Source organism: Periplaneta americana, chromosome 1 (assembly GCF_040183065.1).
Source record: "Periplaneta americana isolate PAMFEO1 chromosome 1, P.americana_PAMFEO1_priV1, whole genome shotgun sequence".
In the NCBI taxonomy this organism is placed as follows: Eukaryota; Metazoa; Arthropoda; class Insecta; order Blattodea; family Blattidae; genus Periplaneta; species Periplaneta americana.
This window is the reverse complement of record NC_091117.1, coordinates 194262377-194289320: the sequence shown is the minus strand read 5'-3', so window position 1 is coordinate 194289320 and position 26944 is coordinate 194262377. Positions and strand designations below refer to the sequence as shown.

The following is a 26944-nucleotide window of genomic DNA, read 5'->3' as shown; positions in this document are numbered from 1 at the left end:
GAATAAAGCAACAATACGTCACTAGACGATCACAGATTAGTATCACTTCCTACATATTATTTTCACTTTAGAAGTGAAATGCAATCATCATCATCATCATCATCATCATCATCATCATCATCATCATCATCATCATCATCATCATCATCATCATCATCATCATCATCTCCGCACTACAGCTACACATGGGCCTTGGCGTCCTCAACAATTCTTTTTCATGTTTGTCTTTCCTGTGTCTTCCTTCTCCAATTTTTTACTCCCAATGCCACCAAGTCATGTCACGCCATCAAACCAACTGAGCTTAAGTCTTCCCTTTTCCCTTATCCCTCCAGTTTCATTAAAATCAGCTTTTTGGCTATTTCGTCTTCACTCATTCTCATGAGATGACCAAGCCATCTCATTCTTTCTTCTTTTATAATCGCCACTATATCCGGTCCTTCATATAACTGATATAATTCCCGGTTAAACCTTCTTCTCCATATTCCTCCCTATTTAATCGCTCCATATATTCTTCTTAAGAGCTTTCTTTCGAAAATTCCCAGAGAATTTTCCTCTCTTTTTGTCAGGGTCCAAGTCTTCGCTCCATAAATCAACACCGGTCTTATCATTGTTTTATAAATTTTAGTTTTAATCGTCAAGGAACATTCTTTGCTTTTAATAGATTTGCTAATCCAAAATAGCTCTTATTGGCTGCTATTAATCTAGTTCCTATTTCACTATCCATGGTATTGTTTTCTGTTATTACTGATTCCAAATATTTAAAAGACTTGACCCTCTCGAACGTAAATTCCTGTATCTTAAGCTCATTTGGTATTGATATTCTAGAATATCCACTAAACATATATTTTGTTTTCTCTTGATTGATAGCTAATCCCATGTGTCCAGCCTTTTCATTCAGTCTCTCAAATTCATTACTCAGACTTTTGATGTTTCTACTAATGATAACTACGTCATCAGCAAATGTCAAGGTCTGGGATGTTCTATAGAAAATAGTGTTAGCTGTTTGTACTCCAGCTGCCCTTATTACCTTCTTTAGGGCGGCGTTAAACAACAGGCAATCTAAAGGATCTCCTTGCCTTAATCCCTTACTTATTTCAAATGCTTCCGACAATTCTGCATTTACTTTGACTCCACATTTGTTACTCTCCATTGTTGCCATTATATAATATAAATTTAGCTTCCCTTATGAAAAGGTTGCCAGATTTGACAAAGCGTACTACATATAATTTGGAAACACATCTAAAAGGAAAAAAATATACATTTGAAACGGTTAGGGAACCGAATATACAAAATGTCAGAAAAATGTACACCTAAGTAGCGTTTGTGCTCATTTGCAGTTAAGAAAAGGGGAAAAAAATTATCAGATAGGTTAGAGTGATTTGAATGCCATATACCGCGAGAAAAATAATAGTACGGATTTATTGCCACGGATATCTAAACCATCTTATCAATTTCTCTAGAACTTGAAATTCGAGCAATGCCTTAAACAATTCGTTTCCAGTGAAATGCAATAGAGAAACAATATTGAAGACATCCCATTACACATTTCATCGAAGAACACGTCTTAATTTGGCAGGAAACGGCCAGAATATCAAAATGTAATTTTATATTAAAAGTAATAGTAAGACTACAGCACCACGTGACTCGAATACCCTCGAGCTTAGAAAGAGAGACTTCAACAGTCAAGCAGCCACTTTCATTTAAGCTAGTCGTGATACAACCAACCGTCATCGTGACCTACAAATAGACCTGCAACACCTTTAGCATGCACAGCTGAGACTGCAAGCATCTCGCCACGATACGATAGCACGTTCTGGTTCACTACTCCTCACCTTCGGTTGTTACGGCGTAATCCGAGAAAGATTATGGATGATGTCAGTACTCGATCATGACTCCATCAAGAAGACGTACTTGTCCGTGGGTTTTACTTTTCCTGACAGTGATGGCAGGGGCCGGGACTTTAATATTAACAACTCAAACACCGACGAAGAAGTACAATCGTTCCCTGGTTACCATGGCGACATTTTCTAATTTGCCTGTAGTGACGTCTCCATCGTCGTTTCGTAAAGTGACCAAATCCTTGGCAGAGCTAAGGCAAAGTGTGACAGAACTGAGTGACCACGTGTTGTTCTTCAACAGAGTTCCAAAATCTGGTAGTGAAATGCTGGTGCTTCTCATGCAGTGGCTCCAGGGAAGGAACGGTTTCCGACACATTCGTCTTCCGGGAGGAAATGCCAGAAAACTCAACAGGACACAACAGGTACAGGTGTCAATTTAAATTATATGTAGTCAAATAATTTTGTACAATATACAGGGTGATTCATGAGGAGTTACCGCCATTTACGGAGCTTATTTCCGAAGACATTCAGAGCAAAAATTATCATGTAAACATGGGTCCTCTTCACAATATTTTCGGAATTACACTAATTTTAAATTATTTGTAAAATACCTTTTTTTATTTACTTTTAAGGGTAAGAGAATAATACAAATAGAGAATGAACTATTAAGAAGTATCATTTCTTTGTGCGAGATCATGCGTATTTGCTTGGTTTCCGCACAAAACCAATCCGCGGAAAGTCTAAAATTTCACATTCAGTATTCCCAACCTAACACACATAACAATTTCCCTCTTCTTACCGCTTAAGTGACATATTGATTTTACTGCTTTAGGCTTTTAACATATTATTTTTAGAGACGTTCAATATAGTAATAATTATAAATTGGAAACTTACCACTGCAATTTCACCTAAATTGCACTGTTAATTATTGTTTTTAAATATTCGCAAAAATTAAATATACTCTACAACTCCACTAAAGTTACGGCATTCGTGATGCAAGTAACATTAAGGAAGCCGCGAAAAAATCAACAAGATTCCAGACTCATCATAGACTGGGAAAAAAAAAGACAGACGTATATCATAGCCTGCTGGAGTATAGTAAACACAGAAAACATTTTAAAGCAACAATGTTGAAGATAGATATTTTTGTTTTGCAAATTTACCGTCATTGAACAGAAACCAAGATGGAGATTTCATTGCAACTAATTAGAAATTCTTCTTTCAGGTATGTAAATAATGTACGATAGACGAGTGGTTTGTTTTCTTTCAATTCTCGGAAATTAAAAAAGCTCAACTACGTTTCGCTTTTTCAAACTTTTCCTCGGACATGAAGACTTCAACATACTTCTCTTGTAACCCATATTACTATTAATTGACTAGTGTTCTGAAGCTAAAAATATGTTGTAAATTCCATAGTTGGTTTGTACAGATTTTTTTTTTATTTTTAACTACAAAATTACATTTTTGTTACGTACTTATCACAACAATTGTTACAAATCATGCCACTCTTGTAAACTCTTTAAAACTGTACATTAGGAACTATAAAGAATCAAGTTGCTAGAAGTCATGTGACTTGTAACAATTGTTGTGATAAGTGCGTAAGAATAACGTAATTGTTAGTTAAAAATCGAAAAAAAAAAAAAAAGAATCTGTACAATGAAACTAAGGAATTAGTAACACATTTTTAGCTTCAGAAACTAGCCAATCAAAGAAATTGTATTTCTCAATAGTTCATTCTCTATTTGTAATATTCTTTTACCCTTAAAACTAAATAAAAAAAGTTATTTTACAAATAACTTCAAAATAGCGTAACTCCGAAAATATTGTGAAGAGGATCCATGTTTATATGACTTTTTTGCTCAAAATGTCTTCGGAAATAAGCTCCGTGTCAGTAACTTCTCATGAATCACCCTGTATAAGCCGAATATGATTTTTCTTTTTTTGTTTTTATTTAACACCGCTCTTGACATTTTCAGCTTTATGAATTTCTTACAATCAACGATAAGTCCTATAACATTTGTGGTGAAGAGCTAAACGTTTTCTCTATTTGTGTATGTAATTATTTATATATGGTAGCTTTAGATTTACATACAGACCGTTTAAAGACTGCAAAGTGAAGATGAATTACATAGACAGAGGGAACCTAAATGTAATGCACTGCCCACCTTTTTTTACCCGACTCATAGGCTTATAGTATTCTGTTCATTGCTGCACTGTACTGTGATATCAGAACTCTTGCAATTTAATGCAAAAATCGAGCACAGAGCTTTTTATTAGAATCTGCTAGCGAATTTTCTTTTTCCTGATGAAATTTGTTAACCACATCATTTCAAAGTTAAAATAGTTTCGTTATGACCTTGCCAACAACTCTTTCACGAGTAGTTAGTTACTTTTGTCATCGTGATCTTACAATTCTTGCATTATCACCATGCCGATATATTTTCTTAGAGTAATTTCACAACTCCGTCATTCTAATGGTTTCGTGTAGCTTCGTTACCCATGCCATTCTAATTCTAGACTTATTTCATTATCACAATGACAACACGTTTTTTTCGAGTAATTTCATTGCCCATGTCATTCTGATTCTACATTATAACAATGACAACACGTTTCGTTCGAGTGTTATTCTGATTCTAAAGTTGTTTCATTATTAGAATAAACCACGTTTCTTTCGAGTAGTTTCGTTACCCACGTCATTATGATTCTAAAATTAGTTTCGTTATCCATGTCATTCTGATTCTGCAGTTGTTTTGTTATCACAATGACAACACGTTTCTTTCGAGTAGTTTCATTACCCACGCATTTCTGATTGTACAGTTGTTTCGTTACCACAAAGACAACACGTTCCTTTCAAGTAGTTTCATTACCCACGCCATTCTGATTCTACAATTGTTTCGTTATCACAAAGACAACATGTTCCTTTCAAGTTGCTTCATTACCCACGCCATTCTGATTCTACAGTTGTTTCGTTATCACAAAGACAACATGTTCCTTTCAAGTAGTTTCATTATCCACGCCATTCTGATTCTACAGTTGTTTCGTTATCACAAAGACATGTTCCTTTCAAGTAGCTTCATTACCCATGCCATTCTGATTCTACAGTTGTTTCGTTATCACAAAGACATGTTCCTTTCAAGTGGTTTCATTACCCACGCCATTCTGATTCTACAGTTGTTTCGTTATCACAAAGACAACACGTTCCCTTCGAGTAGTTTCATTATCCACGCCATTCTGATTCTACAGTTGTTTCGTTATCACAAAGACAACATGTTCCTTTCAAGTAGCTTCATTACCCACGCCATTCTGATTCTACAGTTGTTTCGTTATCACAAAGACATGTTCCTTTCAAGTAGTTTCATTACCCACGCCATTCTGATTCTACAGTTGTTTCGTTATCACAAAGACATGTTCCTTTCAAGTAGTTTCATTACCCACGCCATTCTGATTCTACAGTTGTTCGTTATCATAAAGACATGTTACTTTCAAGTGGTTTCATTACCCACGCCATTCTGATTCTACAGTTGTTTCGTTATCACAAAGACAACATGTTCCTTTCAAGTAGCTTCATTATCCACGCCATTCTGATTCTACAGTTGTTTCGTTATCACAAAGACAACACGTTCCCTTCGAGTAGTTTCATTATCCACGCCATTCTGATTCTACAGTTGTTTCGTTATCACAAAGACAACATGTTCCTTTCAAATAGCTTCATTACCCACGCCATTCTGATTCTACAGTTGTTTCGTTATCACAAAGACATGTTCCTTTCAAGTGGTTTCATTACCCACGCCATTCTGATTGTACAGTTGTTTCGTTATCACAAAGACAACATGTTCCTTTCAAGTAGCTTCATTATCCACGCCATTCTGATTCTAAAGTTGTTTCGTTATCACAAAGACAACATGTTCCTTTGAAGTAGTTTCATTATCCACGCCATTCTGATTCTACAGTTGTTTCGTTATCACAAAGACAACATGTTCCTTTCAAGTAGCTTCATTACCCATGCCATTCTGATTCTACAGTTGTTTCGTTATCACGAAGACATGTTCCTTTCAAGTGGTTTCATTACCCACGCCATTCTGATTCTACAGTTGTTTCGTTATCACAAAGACAACATGTTCCTTTCAAGTAGCTTCATTATCCACGCCATTCTGATTCTACAGTTATTTCGTTATCACAAAAATAACATGTTCCTTTCGAGTAGTTTCATTATCCACGCCATTCTGATTCTACAGTTGTTTCGTTATCACAAAAATAATATGTTCCTTTCGAGTAGTTTCATTATCCACGCCATTCTGATTCTACAGTTGTTTCGTTATCACAAAGACAACACGTTCCCTTCGAGTAGTTTCACTATCCACGCCATTCTGATTCTACAGTTGTTTCGTTATCACAAAGACAACATGTTCCTTTCAAGTAGCTTCATTACCCACGCCATTCTGATTCTACAGTTGTTTCGTTATCACAAAGACATGTTCCTTTCAAGTAGTTTCATTACCCACGCCATTCTGATTCTACAGTTGTTTCGTTATCACAAAGACATGTTCCTTTCAAGTAGTTTCATTACCCACGCCATTCTGATTCTACAGTTGTTCGTTATCATAAAGACATGTTCCTTTCAAGTGGTTTCATTACCCACGCCATTCTGATTCTACAGTTGTTTCGTTATCACAAAGACAACATGTTCCTTTCAAGTGGTTTCATTACCCACGCCATTCTGATTCTACAGTTGTTTCGTTATCACAAAGACAACATGTTCCTTTCAAGTAGTTTCATTATCCACGCCATTCTGATTCTACAGTTGTTTCGTTATCACAAAGACATGTTCCTTTCAAGTAGTTTCATTACCCACGCCATTCTGATTCTACAGTTGTTTCGTTATCACAAATACATGTTCCTTTCAAGTAGTTTCATTACCCAAGCCATTCTGATTCTACAGTTGTTCGTTATCATAAAGACATGTTCCTTTCAAGTGGTTTCATTACCCACGCCATTCTGATTCTACAGTTGTTTCGTTATCACAAAGACAACATGTTCCTTTCAAGTGGTTTCATTACCCACGCCATTCTGATTCTACAGTTGTTTCGTTATCACAAAGACAACATGTTCCTTTCAAGTAGTTTCATTATCCACGCCATTCTGATTCTACAGTTGTTTCGTTATCACAAAGACAACATGTTCCTTTCAAGTAGCTTCATTACCCACGCCATTCTGATTCTACAGTTGTTTCGTTATCACAAAGACATGTTCCTTTCAAGTGGTTTCATTACCCACGCCATTCTGATTCTACAGTTGTTTCGTTATCACAAAGACAACATGTTCCTTTCAAGTAGCTTCATTATCCACGCCATTCTGATTCTACAGTTGTTTCGTTATCACAAAGACAACATGTTCCTTTCAAGTAGTTTCATTATCCACGCCATTCTGATTCTACAGTTGTTTCGTTATCACAAAGACAACATGTTCCTTTCAAGTAGCTTCATTACCCATGCCATTCTGATTCTACAGTTGTTTCGTTATCACAAAGACATGTTCCTTTCAAGTAGTTTCATTACCCACGCCATCTGATTCTACAGTTGTTTCGTTATCACAAAGACAACATGTTCCTTTCAAGTAGCTTCATTATCCACGCCATTCTGATTCTACAGTTATTTCGTTATCACAAAAATAATATGTTCCTTTCGAGTAGTTTCATTATCCACGCCATTCTGATTCTACAGTTGTTTCGTTGTCACAAAAATAATATGTTCCTTTCGAGTAGTTTCATTATCCACGCCATTCTGATCCTACAGTTGTTTCGTTATCACAAAAATAACGTATTCCTTTCGAGTAGTTTCATTATCCACGCCATTCTGATTCTACAGTTGTTTCGTTATCACAAAAATAACATGTTCCTTTCGAGTAGTTTCATTATCCACGCCATTCTTATTCTACAGTTGTTTCGTTATCACAAAAATAACACGTTCCTTTCGAGTAGTTTCATTATCCACGCCATTCTGATTCTACAGTTGTTTCGTTATCACAAAAATAACATGTTCCTTTCGAGTAGTTTCATTATCCACGCCATTCTGATTCTACAGTTGTTTCGTTATCACAAAAATAACATGTTCCTTTCGAGTAGTTTCATTATCCACGCCATTCTGATTCTACAGTTGTTTCGTTATCACAAAAATAACATGTTCCTTTCGAGTAGTTTCATTACCCACGCCATTCTGATTCTACAGTTGTTTCGTTATCACAAAAATAACATGTTCCTTTCGAGTAGTTTCATTATCCACACCATTCTGATTCTACAGTTGTTTCGTTATCACAATGAGAACACGTTCCCTTCGAGTAGTTTCATTATCCACGCCATTCTGATTCTACAGTTGTTTCGTTATCACAAAAATAACATGTTCCTTTCGAGTAGTTTCATTATCCACGCCGTTCTGATTCTACAGTTGTTTCGTTATCACAAAAATAACATGTTCCTTTCGAGTAGTTTCATTATCCACGCCGTTCTGATTCTACAGTTGTTTCGTTATCACAAAAATAACATGTCCCTTTCGAGTAGTTTCATTATCCACGCCATTCTGATTCTACAGTTGTTTCGTTATCAAAATGAGAACACGTTCCCTTCGAGTAGTTTCATTATTCACGCCATTCTGATTCTACAGTTGTTTCGTAATCATAATGACAACACGTTCTTTTCGAGTAGTTTTATCAACAGTAATCTCACTAGAGGTTTTGATTTATCTAGAGAAAATCAAAACTCGGGTGGGATTTAATTGACTATTACACGATTAGAAGAAAGTATATAAATATTAGAAGTAACGAAGTACTCTAATACAATAAAATATTAATTGACTTACGAAAATACAAAACTGTCTTCAAATTTGTACCATCTCAATATTATAAATATTACGCTAGTAGATGGCGGTAGTGTGTTATGAATAGCTGTTTTCTCATGAGTTGTGCCAACTATGGAATCTTCATTGAACTCTGTGGACGGTTATCGGTACTGGACAAGAAGGATTTGTTGATTCAGTTTCATTTTTATTAAAACAGTTGCATTCCACTTCATTTATCCCGATCCCAGTAATCAACGTCACTTGACAGATGATTTTCAATAAATCTTAGTATTAAACAATCTCTGATACGTGACTATTCATAATATCATATAGCAGAAGCTATAACATAACCTAAATAATATAAACGAGTGTTAGAAAAGTTATAATTAGGATGATGAAATAAACAAGAAACATTTTAATTAATGTGATGAAATAAAAAATAAACATGAATAATTTTAAAAGATTATTGAAAGTAGGTACAATTTTCAAATTTCAATGTTTTAGTGATTGGTGATTCAGTTGATGTTATATTGGACGTGTGCGTAAAAGAAGTGAACTCTGTGATGTATATGGTGTATCCCTGAACTTATTCAGGATTTCCGAATGGTGCTCTTCATTTATTTGTAAATAGGGTTTCAGGGAAGATGCATAGCTATGACGAGTGACCTTTATTAATTCTTGTTCTTGAATGCCAATGTGAGTCATATTTGAAAGTGCTGTACATCGACTGGAGTGGTTTGTAATTTTCTGTTTTTTGACGTCCAGACCAGTTCAGTTTGAAATGTTGGCAAACAAAGAAACAAATGCTAGGGTAGTGATAAAAATAAACAAATGCTAGGGACGCGATAAAATTAAACAAATGCTAGGGACGCGATAAAATTAAACAAATGCTAGGGACGCGATAAAATTGTGCGATTAGCAGCCATGATTGGTTGAAAGACGTCCTTTCGTACCGTTTTATTGGTCAAAAGTAGTATGACGTAGTAAAAGTGTAATAGTCACCCAAATCATTCTGATTCTACAGTTGTTTCGTTATATATGGTAGCTTTAGATTTACAAAGATAACACGTTCCTTTGGAGTAGTTTCATTATCCACACCATTCTGATTCTACATTTGTTTCGTCACAATAATTGTACAGGGACATCATTTTATTTTTACTTCAATTTTTATTGTACCTGAGTTTTTGAATGTACTTCACTCCCACCCCTTCTACTAATGAAGTTCCAACTCCACACAGAGCCAAGACAGCAGATAGTAAGCAGTACTGAGTTACTGAGTATAGTACGTTCCAGAAATATGTTCGCGTTTTCCAGTGACGAAAGAGCTTTCAATATTGAATCATATTTTCGCACAGGTACTGTCCGTTTGCCTACGTCGCATCCCGATTTCCCCCACCTGCTTCTGCTCGCCCCTCTGTAAAAGCTGGGCTGTCTTAGCTCTTTTCTGAAAACATTAATTTCTCTTAGGAATTGGGCGTTTACGTAATATTATACAGCTGTTTAATTTAACTTAAATAAAAGGGCCTCGTTAAGTAATTAACTGTCACGTGATTTCCTCTCTTTCTACAATCATGCGGCATAACCACTTGGACGGACAGTAGATAGCATGTCTGAGTAATTTTATATTTTCGGGTCGGGCAGAAGTGAAGATTCAATTCACAGTACGTAGAGTAGGTATAGAATTATTTCAACATGAGTTAGTAGTACGAAGGACGAAACTGGCAATTAGAATTAGATGCAATAGTCTATAGTGCGATAATATGCACAAAAGAACTGAAGCCTGTAACGAAATGAACGGCCACCATTTTCAAAATTGTGTTTAAATATTCATATTATGATTATTTTTCAATTCAACTTCTTTCTCTATATTGTACGCTAATGTGCTGTAGACAGTATAATATAGCCTACACCGCATAATGAATACGTTCGCATGGATAACTCACTTCGTGAGTAAAAACACTTATTCTTAATACAGTACTGTACTTTCATTAAAGAAAAACCTAATGAAAATTATCAAACTCAAAATCGCGATATTTCCTAGTTTACGTAAATGGATGAACTAATTTTCTTTCTTCCTATACCTAGTAGAGTGATTTGTGTTTTACGCCAGTATCATCGAACTCCAGTCTTGGAGGGGGGAGCAAGCGGTGTTTCCGGTTCTCTAAAGGTATAGACAGGTTAATATTAAAATGTTAGTAAAAATAAAATGATGTCCCTGTACATATTTTGTACACTTGGGAAAATACTGCATCTCCTTTTCTAGTAGTAGTTAAGTCTCGTTTATCGCTAGTACACTGCTGAAAAGCCGCAGTTAACAGCAATTTTATTTGGCATTTAGGAACGAAGCACTTAATATGACTACCAACGCTGAAAGAACCAATCAAAGAATTAATTTTGTGGTCTTTGTGATTATGTAACGTAATGTCTGTAGTACACGACCATAATTCATAATCATAATTTATTAATAATACTGAGTGTTTGTAAAGTAGCTGTGAACTTATAATAATGTTGACAGTAGTGTCCACCAGCATTAGTGAATGACTGGACCAGTTTAAATTTATTTCAAACACTTCCACCGATTCTTGTTTTGAAATGCTCCCCATAATATGCGGTTATTACAGCTTGTAGTTGGACTCATAAAGTATAATATAGTGGGTGATTTAAATATACTGCACACTTTGCAACTCCCCATAGATAAGCGTCTGCTGATGTGAGATCCGGAGAGCGTGGGAGCCATAGATTTTCAGAGATGATGTGTTCTAAAAAAAATCTCAGTTGTAGAGATGTCAGCAGTGTGTGAAATGGCGCTGTCTTGTTGGAATCATGCGTATTTGATTTCAGTTTAAAGTTGACAAATGAAATATGCATAATGTGAGAGCAATAAGATTCACTATTGATCGTTCCATTAAAGAAAACTGGATCAACAATGCGACGCGGCATCTAGAAATGCAAACCAAAACTCTGCTTTTCTGCATGTAGTGGTGTGGCATGTAAATTGTGAGGACTATCAAACGACCATAATCTTGTATTCTGCGAATTGATATAGCCGGAACGTTGAAACCAGACCTCCTTATCGCGGATATGGCTTCCGTGTCGTAGATTTACATTACATAGAAGAACCGTCAGCCGTTTATTGCTTGCGTTGAATTTAGACGCCAAATAACGTCTGCAGTTGCAAGCATCCCTAAATAAAATACTTCCACTATTACTACTATTGCTACCATAACTCTCCTACTACTATTGTCTTGAAATCGATATTTATTATTTTATAATACGAGGCGCATCTAGAAAGTAAGTTTCCCGATTTTTTCCCCTTGATAGTAAACGTAATTAGCAGTGTCAATTGCGCATGCGTAACAGATCTACGACGTATCAGTCATATGCCAGCTGAACAGGTCCCGCCTGGTGCCAGTAGCGTGGCAGCAGTGGTCCGAAATGGAAGCTCTTATTCCTTCTCCCGCCGCCTGCGAGGTTCGGTCGGTGATAAAGTTCTTTAATGCACAAAGCATTGCGCCAATTGAAATTCATCGGCAGCTCTGTCAGGTCTATGGGCCGAACATCATGAGTACTATAAGCAGATGGTGCGTCGCTGGTGTAGGCAGTTTTCCGAAGGTCGTCAAAGTGTCCATGATGAAGAGCGCAGTGGGCGACCGTCCCTCATCAATGATGATCGTGTTGAGCTGGTGCGGCAGTGCATCATGGAGAACCGTCGCTTCACGATTACGGAGCTGAGCAGCCATTTTCCGCAGATATCGCGATCCTTGTTGCATGAGATTGTCACTAAGCACCCGCTGTTCAAAAAAGTGTGTGCCGAAAAACCTGACACACACCCGAACACAAAATGAACGTTTAGGAGCAGCACTGACATTTCTTCAACGGTATCACGATGACGGCGACGAGTTCCTCGACAGGATCGTCACGGGCGATGAGACTTGGATTTCGCACTTCACCCCGGAAACCAAGCAGCAGTCAATGCATTGGCGGCATAGTGGATCTCCGGTCAGGACGAAATTCAAACAGACGCTGTCGGTACGGAAAGTGATGTGCACGATGTTCTGGGGCAGGAAGGGCATTCTGCTCATTGACTTCCTTCCAAGAGGTGAAACAGTGAACGCTGACCGTTACTGTGAAACACTGCGAAAATTGCGACGTGCCATTCAAAACAAGAGGCGTGGAATGCTTACTGCAGGTGTTGTGCTCCTCCATGACAATGCTCGTCCACATACGGCTCGGCGCACAGCAGCTGTTTTGACGGAATTTGGCTGGGAGTTGTTTGATCAGCCACCCCACAGTCCTGATCTTGCTCCCAGCGATTTTCACGTTTTCTTGCACCTCAAGAAATTCCTGTCCTCCGGTGAGCGTTTTGGCAACGACGAAGAGCTGAAGACGTCTGTCACACGCTGGTTCCATTCACAGGCGGCAGAGTTCTACGACAGAGGAATACAAAAGTTGATCCCACGATACGAGAAGTGTCTCATTTCTGATGGTGGCTATGTTGAAAAATAGCTGAAACATTGCTGTACCTGTTGCCAATAAATGTTTTCCTGAAAGTGTGCGTTCTTTTTTTTTTTAAATAGGGAAACTTACTTTCTGGATGCGCCTCGTATTAAACACTTCCCGGTACAATAATGCAATACAGTGATACTTAATGTTAATTTGAGGAGCTATAGCCTACGATGTCAGAAGGATGTGAAATAAGGAGAGGAGTACGGCAAGGATGCCCTTTATCACCTACTCTGTTCAAACATCTACTTGGAGGATTTAGTGAAGAACTGTTTTCGGAACATGGGAGGAGTGGCAGCAGGACGAAGAAGAATAAAGTGTATAAAATTCACTGATGATATGTCGGTTAATTCCTTTAACATGTTTCTTAATTTTTATTACATGCAACCATAGTTTAATGAAGATTGACATCATTTAGATTTAATGTGTATATTTTATTTTACTTGTTATAGGTTTCCATTGAATTATGGTAATAACTTAATTTTAACCCTTGTTTTCTACGGATTCAGTAAATGGTGCTTGGCCCACTATGGTTCTGAACCCTTCAAATAACTTAAATTATATTATATAATATTACATATTATATTATATTATATTATATTATATCAGAAGTTACTGTAATAACATTATAGCATTATGTCCATCTAGAGAAACTACACTTTCCAATGATGAAATAATAATAATTAATTATACAAATCGGTTAATTTAGCTTCCGATATTACTTCATACAAACACAGAAACATTCTCTGTCGGCTATCTTTCATAGCTTTCGATTGTTGCTGTCCAAGGCCCCTTATAGACGAAGTCATTTGTTTTTTAATTCACTACACGGCCTTAGATGGCAGTTATTTTAATTTTAAAACTCATTTATCTCATTAAATATCAGTTCTATCAAAAATTTTCAAGGAATAAAACTTATCGGAAATTATTTTTAAAGAAACTTCTGTTATGTAACATTTTTCACAGAAGTCAATAATAAGCGCGATATTTCGATTTATTTAATTCAGGCCCCCTTATAACCGCCCTTTCAAATAATGTATTTTGAATGCCATATAGCCTAAAATCTAAGTTACAATTATATTCCAATTTTCATCGAAATCCGTTCACTGATGATATGTCGTTGTTAGCAGAATAGGAGACGTTGCTAAGGGATATGCTACTGGAGATAAATGACAGCTGTGAGCAGTTTGGGATGGAGATAAATGCCAACAAGACGAAGACCATGGTCATAGGAAGAAAAACAAAGAAGGTAAACTTCCGAATTCAAAATGAGGCAACGGAACAAATGAACAGCTTCAAATATTTTGAGTGTACTATAAGCAGTAACATGAGCTGCTTCCAGGAAGCCAAAAGGAGGATAGCAATGGCAAAGGAAGCTTTTAATAGAAAAAGAATCATCTTCTGTGGAACTCTGAAAAAAGAACTAAGGAACAGACAAGTGAAGTGCTTTGTGTGGAGTGTGGCATTATATGGGGCAGAAACATGAACATTACGACGAAGTGAAAAGAAGCGACTAAAAGCATTTGAAATGTGGATATGGAGAAGAATGGAGCGTGTGAAATGGACAAACAGGATAAGAAATGAATCTGTGTTGGAAAGAGTTGGTGAAGAAAGAATGATGCGTCCACACCTGTGGAGTAACGGTAAGCGCGTCTGGCCGCGAAACCAGGTGGCCCGGGTTCGATTCTCGGTCGGGGCGAGTTACCTGGTTGAGGTTTTTTCTGGGATTTTCCCTCAACCCTATAAGAGCAAATGCTGGGTAACTTTCGGTGTTGGATCCCGGATTCATTTCACCGGCATTATCACCTTCATCTCATTCAGACGCTAAATAACCTCAGATGTTGATAAAGCGTCGTAAAATAACCTACTAAAAATAAATAAAAAGAATGATGCTGAAACTGATCAGGAAGAGAAAAAGGAATTGGTTGGTTCACTAAGTGAGGAGAACTGCCTACTGAAGATGTACTGCAAGAAATGGTGAACGGCAGAAAAGTTCGGGTCAGGAGAAGATATCGGATGATACGCGACATTAAGATGTATGGATCCTATGCGGAGACTAAATGAAAGGCAGAAAATAGGAAAGATTGGAGAATGCTGGGTTTGTAGTGAAAGAACTGCTCTTGGGCAGAACATTATGAATGAATGAATATTAGGTAGCGAAATCCGGTTTCGAAAACCGATTATAACAACTGGGCAGATCATCGTGCTGACCACACGTTATCCTGGCACTGGTTGGATGATCATTCACCTCTGCTAAAGGTTATAGTAGATGTGAGGGAAGTAGTCGGCTGGTAGGCCTTGGCCATTCATGGGCTGTGGAGCTAAGGATAAAATGGTAAATTGAAGTGATAATGCAGATACAGTTTTTCTCTGGGTTGTTAGCATTTTTTTTTTCGTAATAACTAAAGTTGAAACCAATACTAGAGGTAGGAAACCAATTAACTTCCGCAATGGTAATTTTTCTACACATTGAGCGTACTTATATATTTTTATTGTTTGAGTAATTGGAAACATGATACCTGGTACTGCCGATACTATTACTTGTATTACTGTTATCACCAATTCTTTAACTAAATCGAAAAGTCTATTAACCCGGTAGCGGAAACTTGTGTGACATGTTTAACATCGCTTCCTGTTCAAGTCTGTTAAACCGGTAGCAGACAGCTTTAAGGTGTAGCATATAATGTAGAGCAAGAAAGAGAAACCTGATCAACATTCGCGAAGTACTTCCTCTGTTACGTGATTGGTATCTGAATTCTCAGTATTATATTATTACATTGTATTGTATTGTATTTATTCATTCCCTGTACAATCTATTACAGATTATAGGTTCGTCATTACATACAAACACAAAATACAAACGCAAAAAAAAAAAAAAAAAAAAAAAAAAAAAAAAAAAAAAAAAAACACATGCACGCACGCGCACACACACAAAATATTTCTAGTATGTAAATAAAAATTTTATTGCTTACGCATATAATTACTTCATGATTCTATTATTACTACTATTACTTTTATTTATTATTATTATTATTATTATTATTATTATTACTAGCCGTACCCGTGCGCTCCGCTGCACCCGTTAGAAATAAATATAAAGTAATTAAAATAGGACATTTGATCCAGGGAACATTCGTGTTTGATAGAAGGATAAATCGTTTAATATGTTACTTAATTTAAATTGCATCCAAATAATTAAAATGCGATCATTTTGGTCCAGAGACACTCATTTCGTGCAATGGCAATTCCTTTAACATGTTTCTTAATTTTTATTACATGCAACCAAGTTTAATGAAGATTGACATCATTTAGATTTAATGTGTATATTTTATTTTACTTGTTATAGGTTTCCATTGAATTACGGTAATAACTTAATTTTAACCCTTGTTTTCTACGTATTCAGTAAATGGTGCTTGGCCCACTATGGTTCTGAACCCTTCAAATAACTTAAATTATATTATATAATATTACATATTATATTATATTATATCAGAAGTTACTGTAATAACATTATAGCATTATGTCCATCTAGAGAAACTACACTTTCCAATGGTGAAATAATAATACCTAATTAATTATACAAATCGGTTAATTTAGCTTCCGATATTACTTCATACAAACACAGAAACATTCTCTGTCGGCTATCTTTCATAGCTTTCGATTGTTGTGTCCAAGGCCCCTTATAGACGAAGTCATTTGTTTTTTAATTCATTACACGGCCTTAGATGGCAGTTATTTTAATTTTAAAACTCATTTATCTCATTAAATATTAGTTCTATCAAAATTTTTCAAGGAATAAAACTTATCGGAAATTATTTTTAAAGAAACTTCTGTTATGTAAAATTTTTCACAAGTCAATAATAAGCGCGATATTTCGATTTATTTAATTCAGGCCCCCTTATAACCCCCCTTTTAAATAATGTATTTTGAATGCCATATAGCCTAAAATCTAAGTTACAACGAACTTAATTTATATTCCAATTTTCATCGAAATCCGTTCAGCCATTATCACGTGAAAAGGTAACAAACATACAGACAGACAGACAGACAGACAGACAGACAGACATACAAACAAAAATTTCAAAAAAGCGATTTTCGGTTTCAGGGTGGTTAATTATATATGTTAGGACCAATTATTTTTGGAAAATCGAAAATTACCAGAAAAATTTCGGCTACAGATTTATTATTAGTATAGATTATTATTATTATTATTATTATTATTATTATTATTATTACCATTATCACTGTCATACTATTAATGTTTATTATTGTTTCACTAATGCTATTTATCTAACGTATTATTTACAATTAGAGAAAACACGGAAATTTTACTTGAAGCAAGTAAAGCGTGGAAGTAAACCCCGAAAAGACAAAGTATATGATTATGTCTCGTTACCAGAATATTCTACGAAATGGAAATATAAAAACTGGAGATTTATCCTTCGAAGAAGTGAAAAAATTCAGATATCTTGGAGCAACAGTAACAAATATAAATGACACTCGGGAGGAAATTAAACGCAGAATAAATATGGGAAATGCCTGTTATTATTCGGTTGAAAAGCTTTTGTCATCCAGTCTGCTGTCAAAAAATCTGAAAGTTAGAATTTATAAAACCGTTATATTACCGGTTGTTCTGTATGGTTGTGAAACTTGGACTCTCACTTTGAGAGAGGAAGGGTGTTTGAGAATAAGGTTCTTAGGAAAATATTTGGAGCTAAGAGGTATGAAGTTACAGTAGAACCTCTATTATCCGTGGTAATGAAGGGGGTGGACTGACCGGTTAATCGAAAAAATCGGATAATCCGTATCATAAAAGATTTTCATAAATCAAGTACATAATACTTTGGTCTACAATTTTGTGATTTCCTTCATGGTCTTGTGTGTAACGTGCTTTGTAGTGGATCAGGAGTGCACTAAAAGTTCGGTTGTCAACGACGGCTTCTTGAAACCAAGGGTTGTTGGTTGATTGTCTGTGGAAATATAAGAATACTAGAAGTCTCATGTTGGAGATATATCTTTTTTTTTTTTTTAATCGCTTTCAGTTGTACTTGCGTACTTTGAAGCAACATTAACCACAGTTTCTCCTTTCTCAAACCTCTAAACTATTTGTAATTTTTTTCGATAATTAACACAATACTTTTCTTTTGACATTTATGGAAGACATTTTGCATAACTGCCACTCGAATAGTAAAGATAGGGTCTGAATGGTACACAAGTTTGTGAAAGTTCTTGAGGTAATTTCTTTGAAAGCAGGTAATGGCTGTTTTACAAGTAACTACTTCTGTTGCCGACAGCGAAGCATTCCTTTTGGAAAACTACCTAGAAACATATTGTACAGTACTTCATATTTTTTCTGCAGCAAAAAAAAAGTCGGATAATCCGACAATCGGTTAATAGGGTGACGGATAATCGGGGTTTTACTGTACAAGAGAATGGAGAAAGTTACACAACGCAGAACTGCACGCGTTGTATTCTTCACCTGACATAGGAACATTAAATTCAGGCGTTTGAGATGGGCAGGGCATGTAGCACGTATAAGCGAATCCAGAAATGCATATAAAGTGTTAGTTGGGAGGCCGGAAGGAAAAAGACCTTTGGGAAGGCCGAGACTAGATGGGAGGATAATATTAAAATGGAGTTGAGGGAGGTGGGGAATGATGATAGAGACTGGATTAATCTTACACAGGATAGGGACCAATGGTGGGCTTATGTGAGGGCGGCAATGAACCTTCGAGTTCCTTAAAAACCATTTGTAAGTAAGTAAGTATCGACAGTAGCGCCGCGAGTGGTGAGGAACATGCCAGTCTGTTATTTTAACATGGGAGGGAGACTGTGTCGGCTAATTTATTGTATTCGTCTTGTTTGTATGATACATGTGTTATTTTCCCTTATAAATATAATTGTCTAAGTTTACTTTATGAGAGACTATAACCATGTTACAAAGTTTACATACAGTAACAATTTTATTCTTTTTGAACTTCATTGCCCAAAGAGTGCCGAGATTAATAACATTACAACTTTTGACATTTTCAGGAAGAACTAGTAGAGGAGGTAACCCAGAAAGTGCGTGACGAAGCTGTGCCAGTGACCTTCGACCGTCACGTGTACTTCCTCAACTTCAGTCAGTTCGACCGCCAGTCGCCTACATACATCAACCTGGTGAGGGATCCCATCGAAAAGGCGGCATCCAGGTATATCCATGTTTAAACTAATGAGCTCCCACATACCTTTACCAACAGTATTGAAAGTGCAGACCGGTTGACAAGAAACAAATTTCACTGAGAGAAATACTGTCGGCATTTTGCTGTTATGATCCAACGTGACTGCAGAGGAAAGAGTGTGCACATTTCCCCTGGATCTAGCGTGGGAAGGTTTTGTGTTGCATCGTATGGACTGATAGAAAAGGCTGAAGGGATGTCAAGGTTAGAGCATTAATGTACATCTGACTTCCATTCAGTGCAGTTTAGTTCAGTTCGTGGCAATGTAGTACACATTACAACAGCGAATCTTCATTTGTCTTACGTATAGTATACAAAACTAGGCCTATGAAGAAAAATCTTTCAAAAAGTGCATGCTATATTTCTGCGGAAATATCCTTGCGTTCAATAACCATTTCATTCGTTAATTCAGAATTTAGTGAAAATGTAAGGAAACCGGTTACTTTTAAATAAAAGAAAAAGGCGTATGAATCGCGTTCTAACTGAAGGAAAACTTGATGACAAAGACTATAGGAAAGAAATCTCCCAAGAAAGCGTTAAGAAAGTTAGCTCAAGAAGCAGACGTATCCAAGACATCAGCATGGATAGCAACGGAATTGTTAAAACTAAAGTCGTTCATAAACACTGAACGAGATTCTATTGACAATAGCCATAAGTGTAGCAGAAATTGAACTCAATAAAAGTATAATAATAATAATAGCGTTCATTGCATGTTTCTAATGCAAACAGATAAATAAATATCGCTATTAAACTTTTATCCTTCAGATGAAATGACTGTATGATACAAGAAGAACAATAACAGAAAATGGTGATGTTATCACAGTCTAGTATATAGTCACGAAGCTCAGTACGTATGAAATATGCATCCATAGATAGTTGCTAACCACTAGGATCGCTACTATCGCCTCATCACATACAATGTGAAACAGTACCGGCACAGTCTATTGTTCCTATTACCCTCATCAACTCAAATTTCGTGACTGTGTATCACGCTGTAGCCTATATACTAGACTGTGATGTTATTTTGTTTACTGCAATAACAATAACAATATCACACCTTATTTCAATAAAAATAAAAGGAGCAGAAAACAAAATACACGATAGTACCAATATTATTATTATTATTATTATTATTATTATTATTATTATTATTATTATTATTATTATCCTTATGTCAGGGCGGCAATGAACCTTCGGGTTCCTTAAAAGCCACTTGTAAGTAAGTATTATTATTATTATTATTATTATTATTATTATTATTATAACTAATATTAATTCCGTGGTGAATTTCATTTGTTGTAATTACAGATTTTACTACGCACGTGTTACTCGGAATCCTCGCAATCCAGATCTGCATAAAGTTCCTACAATTAAGCCTCGAAAATTTTCTACAAACAACTTCGATCAATGCGTCCAGTTACAACATCCAGAGTGTATCTTTAAGAGTGGAAAGATTTATGATCTCACCATTCCATACTTCTGTGGACATTACGACTGGTGTTCGTGAGTATCAAGATTCTTTCGACACCCATTTGCTTTATACATAAAATACAATTTTATTATCAGCTGAATTTAACTCACAAGCAAACATTCTCATGGGAGCAGATAAAGAAGTTTTTTTTTCTTCCACCATGTTAATAATGTCAAAAGAAGTGCTTATACAAACTTTGGCCACTCGAGCGCAATTACGATGGCCGTGTAAAAATTGTAAACTGATACCAGATGTCTATAAATTACGGGAAGCAACTACGTGATTAGTATGTTACAAGACAATAATAAACAAAATATGCCTACTGTATCTTTCTCTATGAAGGGAAAGAAAATTTCTTCTCGCTAAGAGATCAGCTCAGAATCGCTTGAGTTTGTAATCACATGTTCTATAAAATTTCCACAAAAGTTAATTTGTTATTAAGTTTGAAGAATCTATTTCACATTTAGAAAATATTACATCCGTTGCAATGAACGATTAATGTGGAGCTCCAATTTATAATTTATTTAGAAGTATTTGACTGTGGTGTCACTCCAACCATAAGAAAATAATATTTAATAATTTATATACTTGATATTTTCCTGTACAAACTACTCGTATATACGGTAGATTTAATTAATGTTTAATTAAGGTGTGATGGATTCGTACAAATACCATTTTTACATTGAAAATTGTGTTAAGTATACATTTGTTTTAGGGCACTGAATGATCAGCGAGCTCTGGAACGAGCGAAAGCCAATGTGGAGCGATACTTTCCTGTGGTAGGAATTCTGGAAGAATTGAACGCGACCTTGGCTCTCCTCGAAAATAAAATCCCTTATTTTTTCCGAGGGATCCAAACAATTTACTTCGAAGACTTGATGGGTAAGTGGCTCTTTCAAAATACTACAAATATAAAACAAATTAAATACAGGGCGGTCAGATTATCTTTCGACCAGTGACGCAGCATGGTTTTTCGGGATTTTCGCTCCGTAACGTTCCGCTTATTTTTACGTATATTATCTAAAGCATGCAAACAAATTATAATTTATTGCGTAATGAGAACTAACCTACGAGAGAACGTTCTGCTAATTTTTTACGTATATTATTATATAAAAATGCAAATAAATTCTAATTTATTGCGTAATGAGAGCTAACCTATGAGAGAACGTTCCGTTCATTTTTACGTACCGGTATACAGTGAAACCTGTTCAAGACGGAAGTGACATGGTCCTAATTGTTTTTCCGTTGTGGACAGGTTTCCGTATTATTCAGGTGTGACATTAAAATGGAATATTTTGTCATTCATATACATGAAAAACAAAATGGCATACCGGAAACTGCAAGAAGTACAAAATATTCCATTTAACACTAATCACATTAAATCAGCTTTCTGTCGTTTATTACGTTGGTGAATCATCTTGATTAAAATCTCATTTTTTATATAAATATTATCGTAACTCACTCATTAGTCATTAAACATTACTTAAGTTTACTAATCTCATTCTATTTAATATCTAACACTATACTCTAATATTGTACTGCATATCACTGCACATTATTAATTGGACTAGGAGCCATCTATTAGAAGCCTTGAATTCTGGTTTATTTAATTTCTTTCCCAGTTCAATAGCTGGTTTGCAGGATAGATCCAGAAATCGGCATGTTCTTTGAAAGGTCATGAAGAACCCACTCCCACAACAGTTCATTTATTTTCACATAAACAGTTGCTTTCTGGTTCCTTTTGTGTCACCAATATTGGCTGCACGCCACTCACTCATTATGATCTTTATTTTTTAAAGTGTCACACCTAAGTTTTCCACAACTGTACTTCAATATTACTTCACATAGACTTTGTTTCTAATTTTCCTTTATCTCGATAACTTTTACTTCACCACTTAATGTTAATGCCACATTTTATGCAACTTTTTTTTTTACCTGGAAATCACTACACTTGCGCTCTGTCTAGCTATGACAGTATACGGGTGTGAAGCATTGAAAATGTTTGAAGGGACTCGACTGCCTAGTCAACAGGGTAATAAAATTTATGACCGACAGGCCAACATACCCTCGTACCCTCTAGAATTTTGCAAAGAAAACTTGTTTTTATCTTAGTGACCTACATATTTCGTATATTCCTTGAAATTACACGCTGTTTCAAAATATAGTTACAAAATATTGTTTCCGTTTTGAACAGTAGCAGACAGTTTCCGTTTCCGCGTTGGACAGTTTCCGTTTTATTCAGGAAAAATTACACATGATACAAATTTCGCCGGGACCAATAAATTGTTCCGAAATAGACAGGATTCCGGATTATTCAGGTTCCGATTTGAACATGTTTCACTGTATTATTATGTAAAGCATGCAAACCAGTGGCGGCCTGTGAGGCATTCTGGTGGTGGTGCCAAAAATGAAAAAAGGTTGTACGCAAATTACCCTAGTGAAAGTGATAATCGCAGCTCACGTTTGCATTATGTTAAATAAAACACATTAATTAAACCAGCTATTTTACCAGGTGTAAGTTAATAATGCATCTAGTAACAGTTACAATAACATTCCCGAAACTAATAACGAAATTTACAGATACAGATAATGCAAAACTTTCACAGTATTGTTAGTCCAATACAAATAACTTTTATAACTAGTAAAATTACTGGCAAGACACACGAGATAAACAGTGATATAGATAATAAACAAACACGTTTGCACTTTATTTAACAGGCCGATGAATCCAAGGCAGCGGCCTGAATAACACATGTTCATGTCCTGCACAGACCTCATGTATCGTTAGCAAAAGCATCAATACTATAGCAACAGTGTAGCGATATTTAGTTGCCGCAAAATAAAACAAATATTACACAACATTAACAAACAGTTTTACATAATATGAAAAAATATTTATCTTTATAAAAAGAACCATGACTATTTTTGCATTCAATATAGTTAAATGGATAATAATTTACACATTCAAATCCAAGTTATGTGCATTAGTTTTGAATTGGAAACATTACATTAACATTTGGCGCGGAACTTTAACTTGTGTTTTCATGCAAGTCTGCGGTTGATGGTTCCCTTCCTAACGTCTCCAACAACCCTGCCATCTAGCGAAATTTCTGCATTACTGTGCTCTAGCAGGCGGAATATTAACTACTGAGTCAAATTGAATTCGGCTCAAAGTCTGCCATAAGAAACGCATATAAACTAGAATCAGTAGCCTTTTGTACAGTGTTATATGGACGTAGACAGTGCCACACCGAAGTGGCTCCAACGTTCGGAAAAACGCTGCAAGAGTGCGTCCGGATCTGTGCGCGTGCTCGTTCAAATGAAATACGAATAAAATACGTAGAAATAAACTATTACAACTGTTTTTTAGAATATTATTTTTTGTTTCTTTCATTGGTGGTGCCATGGCACACTGGCACTACCCCAAAAGCCGCCACTGATGCAAACAAATTATAATTTATTGCGTAATGAGAACTAACCTATGAGAGAAAGTTTCGCTCATTTTTACTTATATTATAATGTAAAGCATGCAAACAAATTATAATTTATTGCGTAATGAGAACTAATCTATGAGAGAACGTTTCGCTCATTTTTACTTATGTTATAATGTAAAGCATGCAAACAAATTATAATTTATTGCGTAATGAGAACTAACCTATGAGAGAAAGTTTCGCTCATTTTTACTTATATTATAATGTAAAGCATGCAAACAAATTATAATTTATTGCGTAATGAGAACTAACCTAACGATGAGCCCAACGAGAAACTGTGCTACTGTCCATTGTGAATTCACCACAAACTTCACTTAAAGCACTGAGGATTTCTGTGGGGTTTTTTCCACGTAAAGTTTCGACCCTATTATTATTATTATTATTATTATTATTATTATTATTATTATTATTATTATTATTATTATTGTTTTTCTTATTTACAGAACCTCATCACAACAGGAACAGAAAACGTCCACAGCATATATCTCGTAAAACTCGACAGCACCTGGAAAAGATTCTAGACACTGAATACGACTTCTATTATTGGCTAAGAGCTCGGCTCTTGCAGCAACATAATGAAATTAAGCTTCACTAAGAATGGAAGTCACCTGCTAGACAATGTTCATTTTTAAAGTGTCACATGTCCTCCACATGATAGTGTTCCAGTGAACAGTGGGAAAGAGATGATACCGGTATCTAAGAAGAACGTGTATTCAAATCTTGAACACTTCTAAACCATTTCTGTTTTTTTTCCTTAACAGAATTTATCTGAGACCACTTTAAAACACTATAATCAATTTTTCAAGTATTTAAATTTACCTATATACAGTAGACACTTTCAATCATTTCAGTTTATGAACAAAGTATACAGTAAGTGCATTAGACATTATAATGAAGTTTTCAGATATTTTAATTTATCTGGACGCTATATACGTCACATATTCTGCATATGCCATATAGAGTGAAGCACAAAATATACTTACATATACAGGCTGGAAGTGAAATAGCCTTGCAGATTTCCAGAGCAAAAAGTTCATGTTGTAAGCAACAAAAAAACTATAATATCATATCGGTGGAAAGGTCATAGTTTTTTTCAGAAAAAAAGTTTATTCCCAAATGTTTAACAATCTCTTATTCGGTAACTACTGTCAGTAGATCGTAGTTTTTGTCCATATCGATAGGAAATCTAATAAAGAATAATTTATCCCTCTGGCGTACTTCAATAGCGTGGACGGTTTTCGTGTAAATTTAATTTTAAAAACCTCTAAATTTAAGCCATTGCACGAAGTGAGTGAGTGGCAACGTCTTGGCAGAGATCAGCTCACCTACTGAGACACACCGACTTCGTTTATCTCTTATATCTATATCACGTGTAGAATGTATTAGCAACAATGTTGCCAGATGCTGAAACTTCAAACTTAATTTTTTAATTAACCGCACATTTAATCACAAAACATAATACAGGTTTTCTATTCATTTACGTGTACCCTATCATCCCTTTCAATCTGAAAGGTTATTTCACTTCCACCTTGTATTCTGTTTTTAAGCAATGTTATACATATTTATAGTTCATCATTGCTATTTTAATTTGTCATCTTGGCAGTAGCTGCTGGTGACAGAAATCCTCGGTAAGGACTGATGTAACTAGTGTAAATACTGTTCTCCAACCAGGAAATTAACCGTGAAAGGAATGTGCTTACTATTGCGTCATCTATTGGAGCGACGTAGATAGATAATATTACCGTTATAACGTCAATTTAAAAAACATGCACTCTCCTGCGTATGTTATATGGAGACCAGGAGATTAACCGTGATCTAATTTTGTAACTAGGGTAGTATAAGTATGTGTGTATCAGTGTTATCATTTGTGCTTTGAGAGTTAGCCAATGGAGATGCGTGTACCCACGTGTGTGACCTTATGACATCAACATTCATTCACAGCATTACCCCACTGCGTCTCATTCCCCCGAGACTTTCTCCTGGTTGGAGTACAGTAGGCTATCTCCCATACAAAATGATTATTTATTACTAATGATATTTTATTATGACTGCCATTATTATTATTATTATTATTATTATTATTATTATTACTATCACAAATGAAAAATAATGCCACCCATCACGTAAGTTACTATGCTGTGAGTTTATTTCAGTAACTGTTTGAATGTGATGAAGCAACGCATATCATGAACAGCTGAAGAAGCATGTGTTGAAATTCCCCTGAAAATATTTTTCATGTCACTGAAGCCATCATCAGTAGATCACATTTATTCTCTCTATTTTTTTTTATAGCAACAAGCATGATCAACAGAAAAGTTTATTTAGCACTACATTACCAAAGTACCATTAATGTTGCCCATAACAGGATGTATTGAAAGCTCGCATTTTAAGATTATCTTTCTGAAAAATTTTCAGTGATGGCGTACGTCTGTCTTTATTTAAAACTTCCCTTCTTTTCAATATTATTTACACTTGAAAAAGGATATTCTAACAGCGAACTAATTATAATTATCATAATTATTTCTCGCATCTACTTCGGTTTCTACTCGTATTTCCCCGAAACACATAACCGCACTCATTACTGAACTACGAT

General features: G+C 35.6%; 1 protein-coding gene across 1 annotated transcript; it reads left to right on the top strand.

Annotated features, from left to right (window-relative positions):
- Positions 1-1695: 1695 nt before the first annotated feature.
- Positions 1696-25910, top strand: LOC138706088 (uronyl 2-sulfotransferase-like). The gene is made up of 5 exons (XM_069835040.1): positions 1696-2260; positions 19205-19362; positions 20698-20892; positions 21576-21742; positions 24795-25910. The coding sequence occupies exons 1-5, from the start codon at positions 1889-1891 to the stop codon at positions 24944-24946; spliced, it is 1044 nt and encodes a 347-aa protein (XP_069691141.1). The 5' UTR covers positions 1696-1888; the 3' UTR covers positions 24947-25910.
- The last annotated feature ends 1034 nt before the right edge of the window (positions 25911-26944 follow it).

Excerpts from the sequence above, each read along its gene's own strand:
- LOC138706088 (XM_069835040.1), top strand. The coding sequence starts at position 1,889 with ATGACTCCATCAAGAAGACGTACTTGTCCGTGGGTTTTACTTTTCCTG. Across the intron at positions 20,893-21,575 it reads GGACATTACGACTGGTGTTC|GGCACTGAATGATCAGCGAG; the intron begins GTGAGTATCAAG and ends CATTTGTTTTAG. Across the intron at positions 21,743-24,794 it reads TTACTTCGAAGACTTGATGG|AACCTCATCACAACAGGAAC; the intron begins GTAAGTGGCTCT and ends TCTTATTTACAG.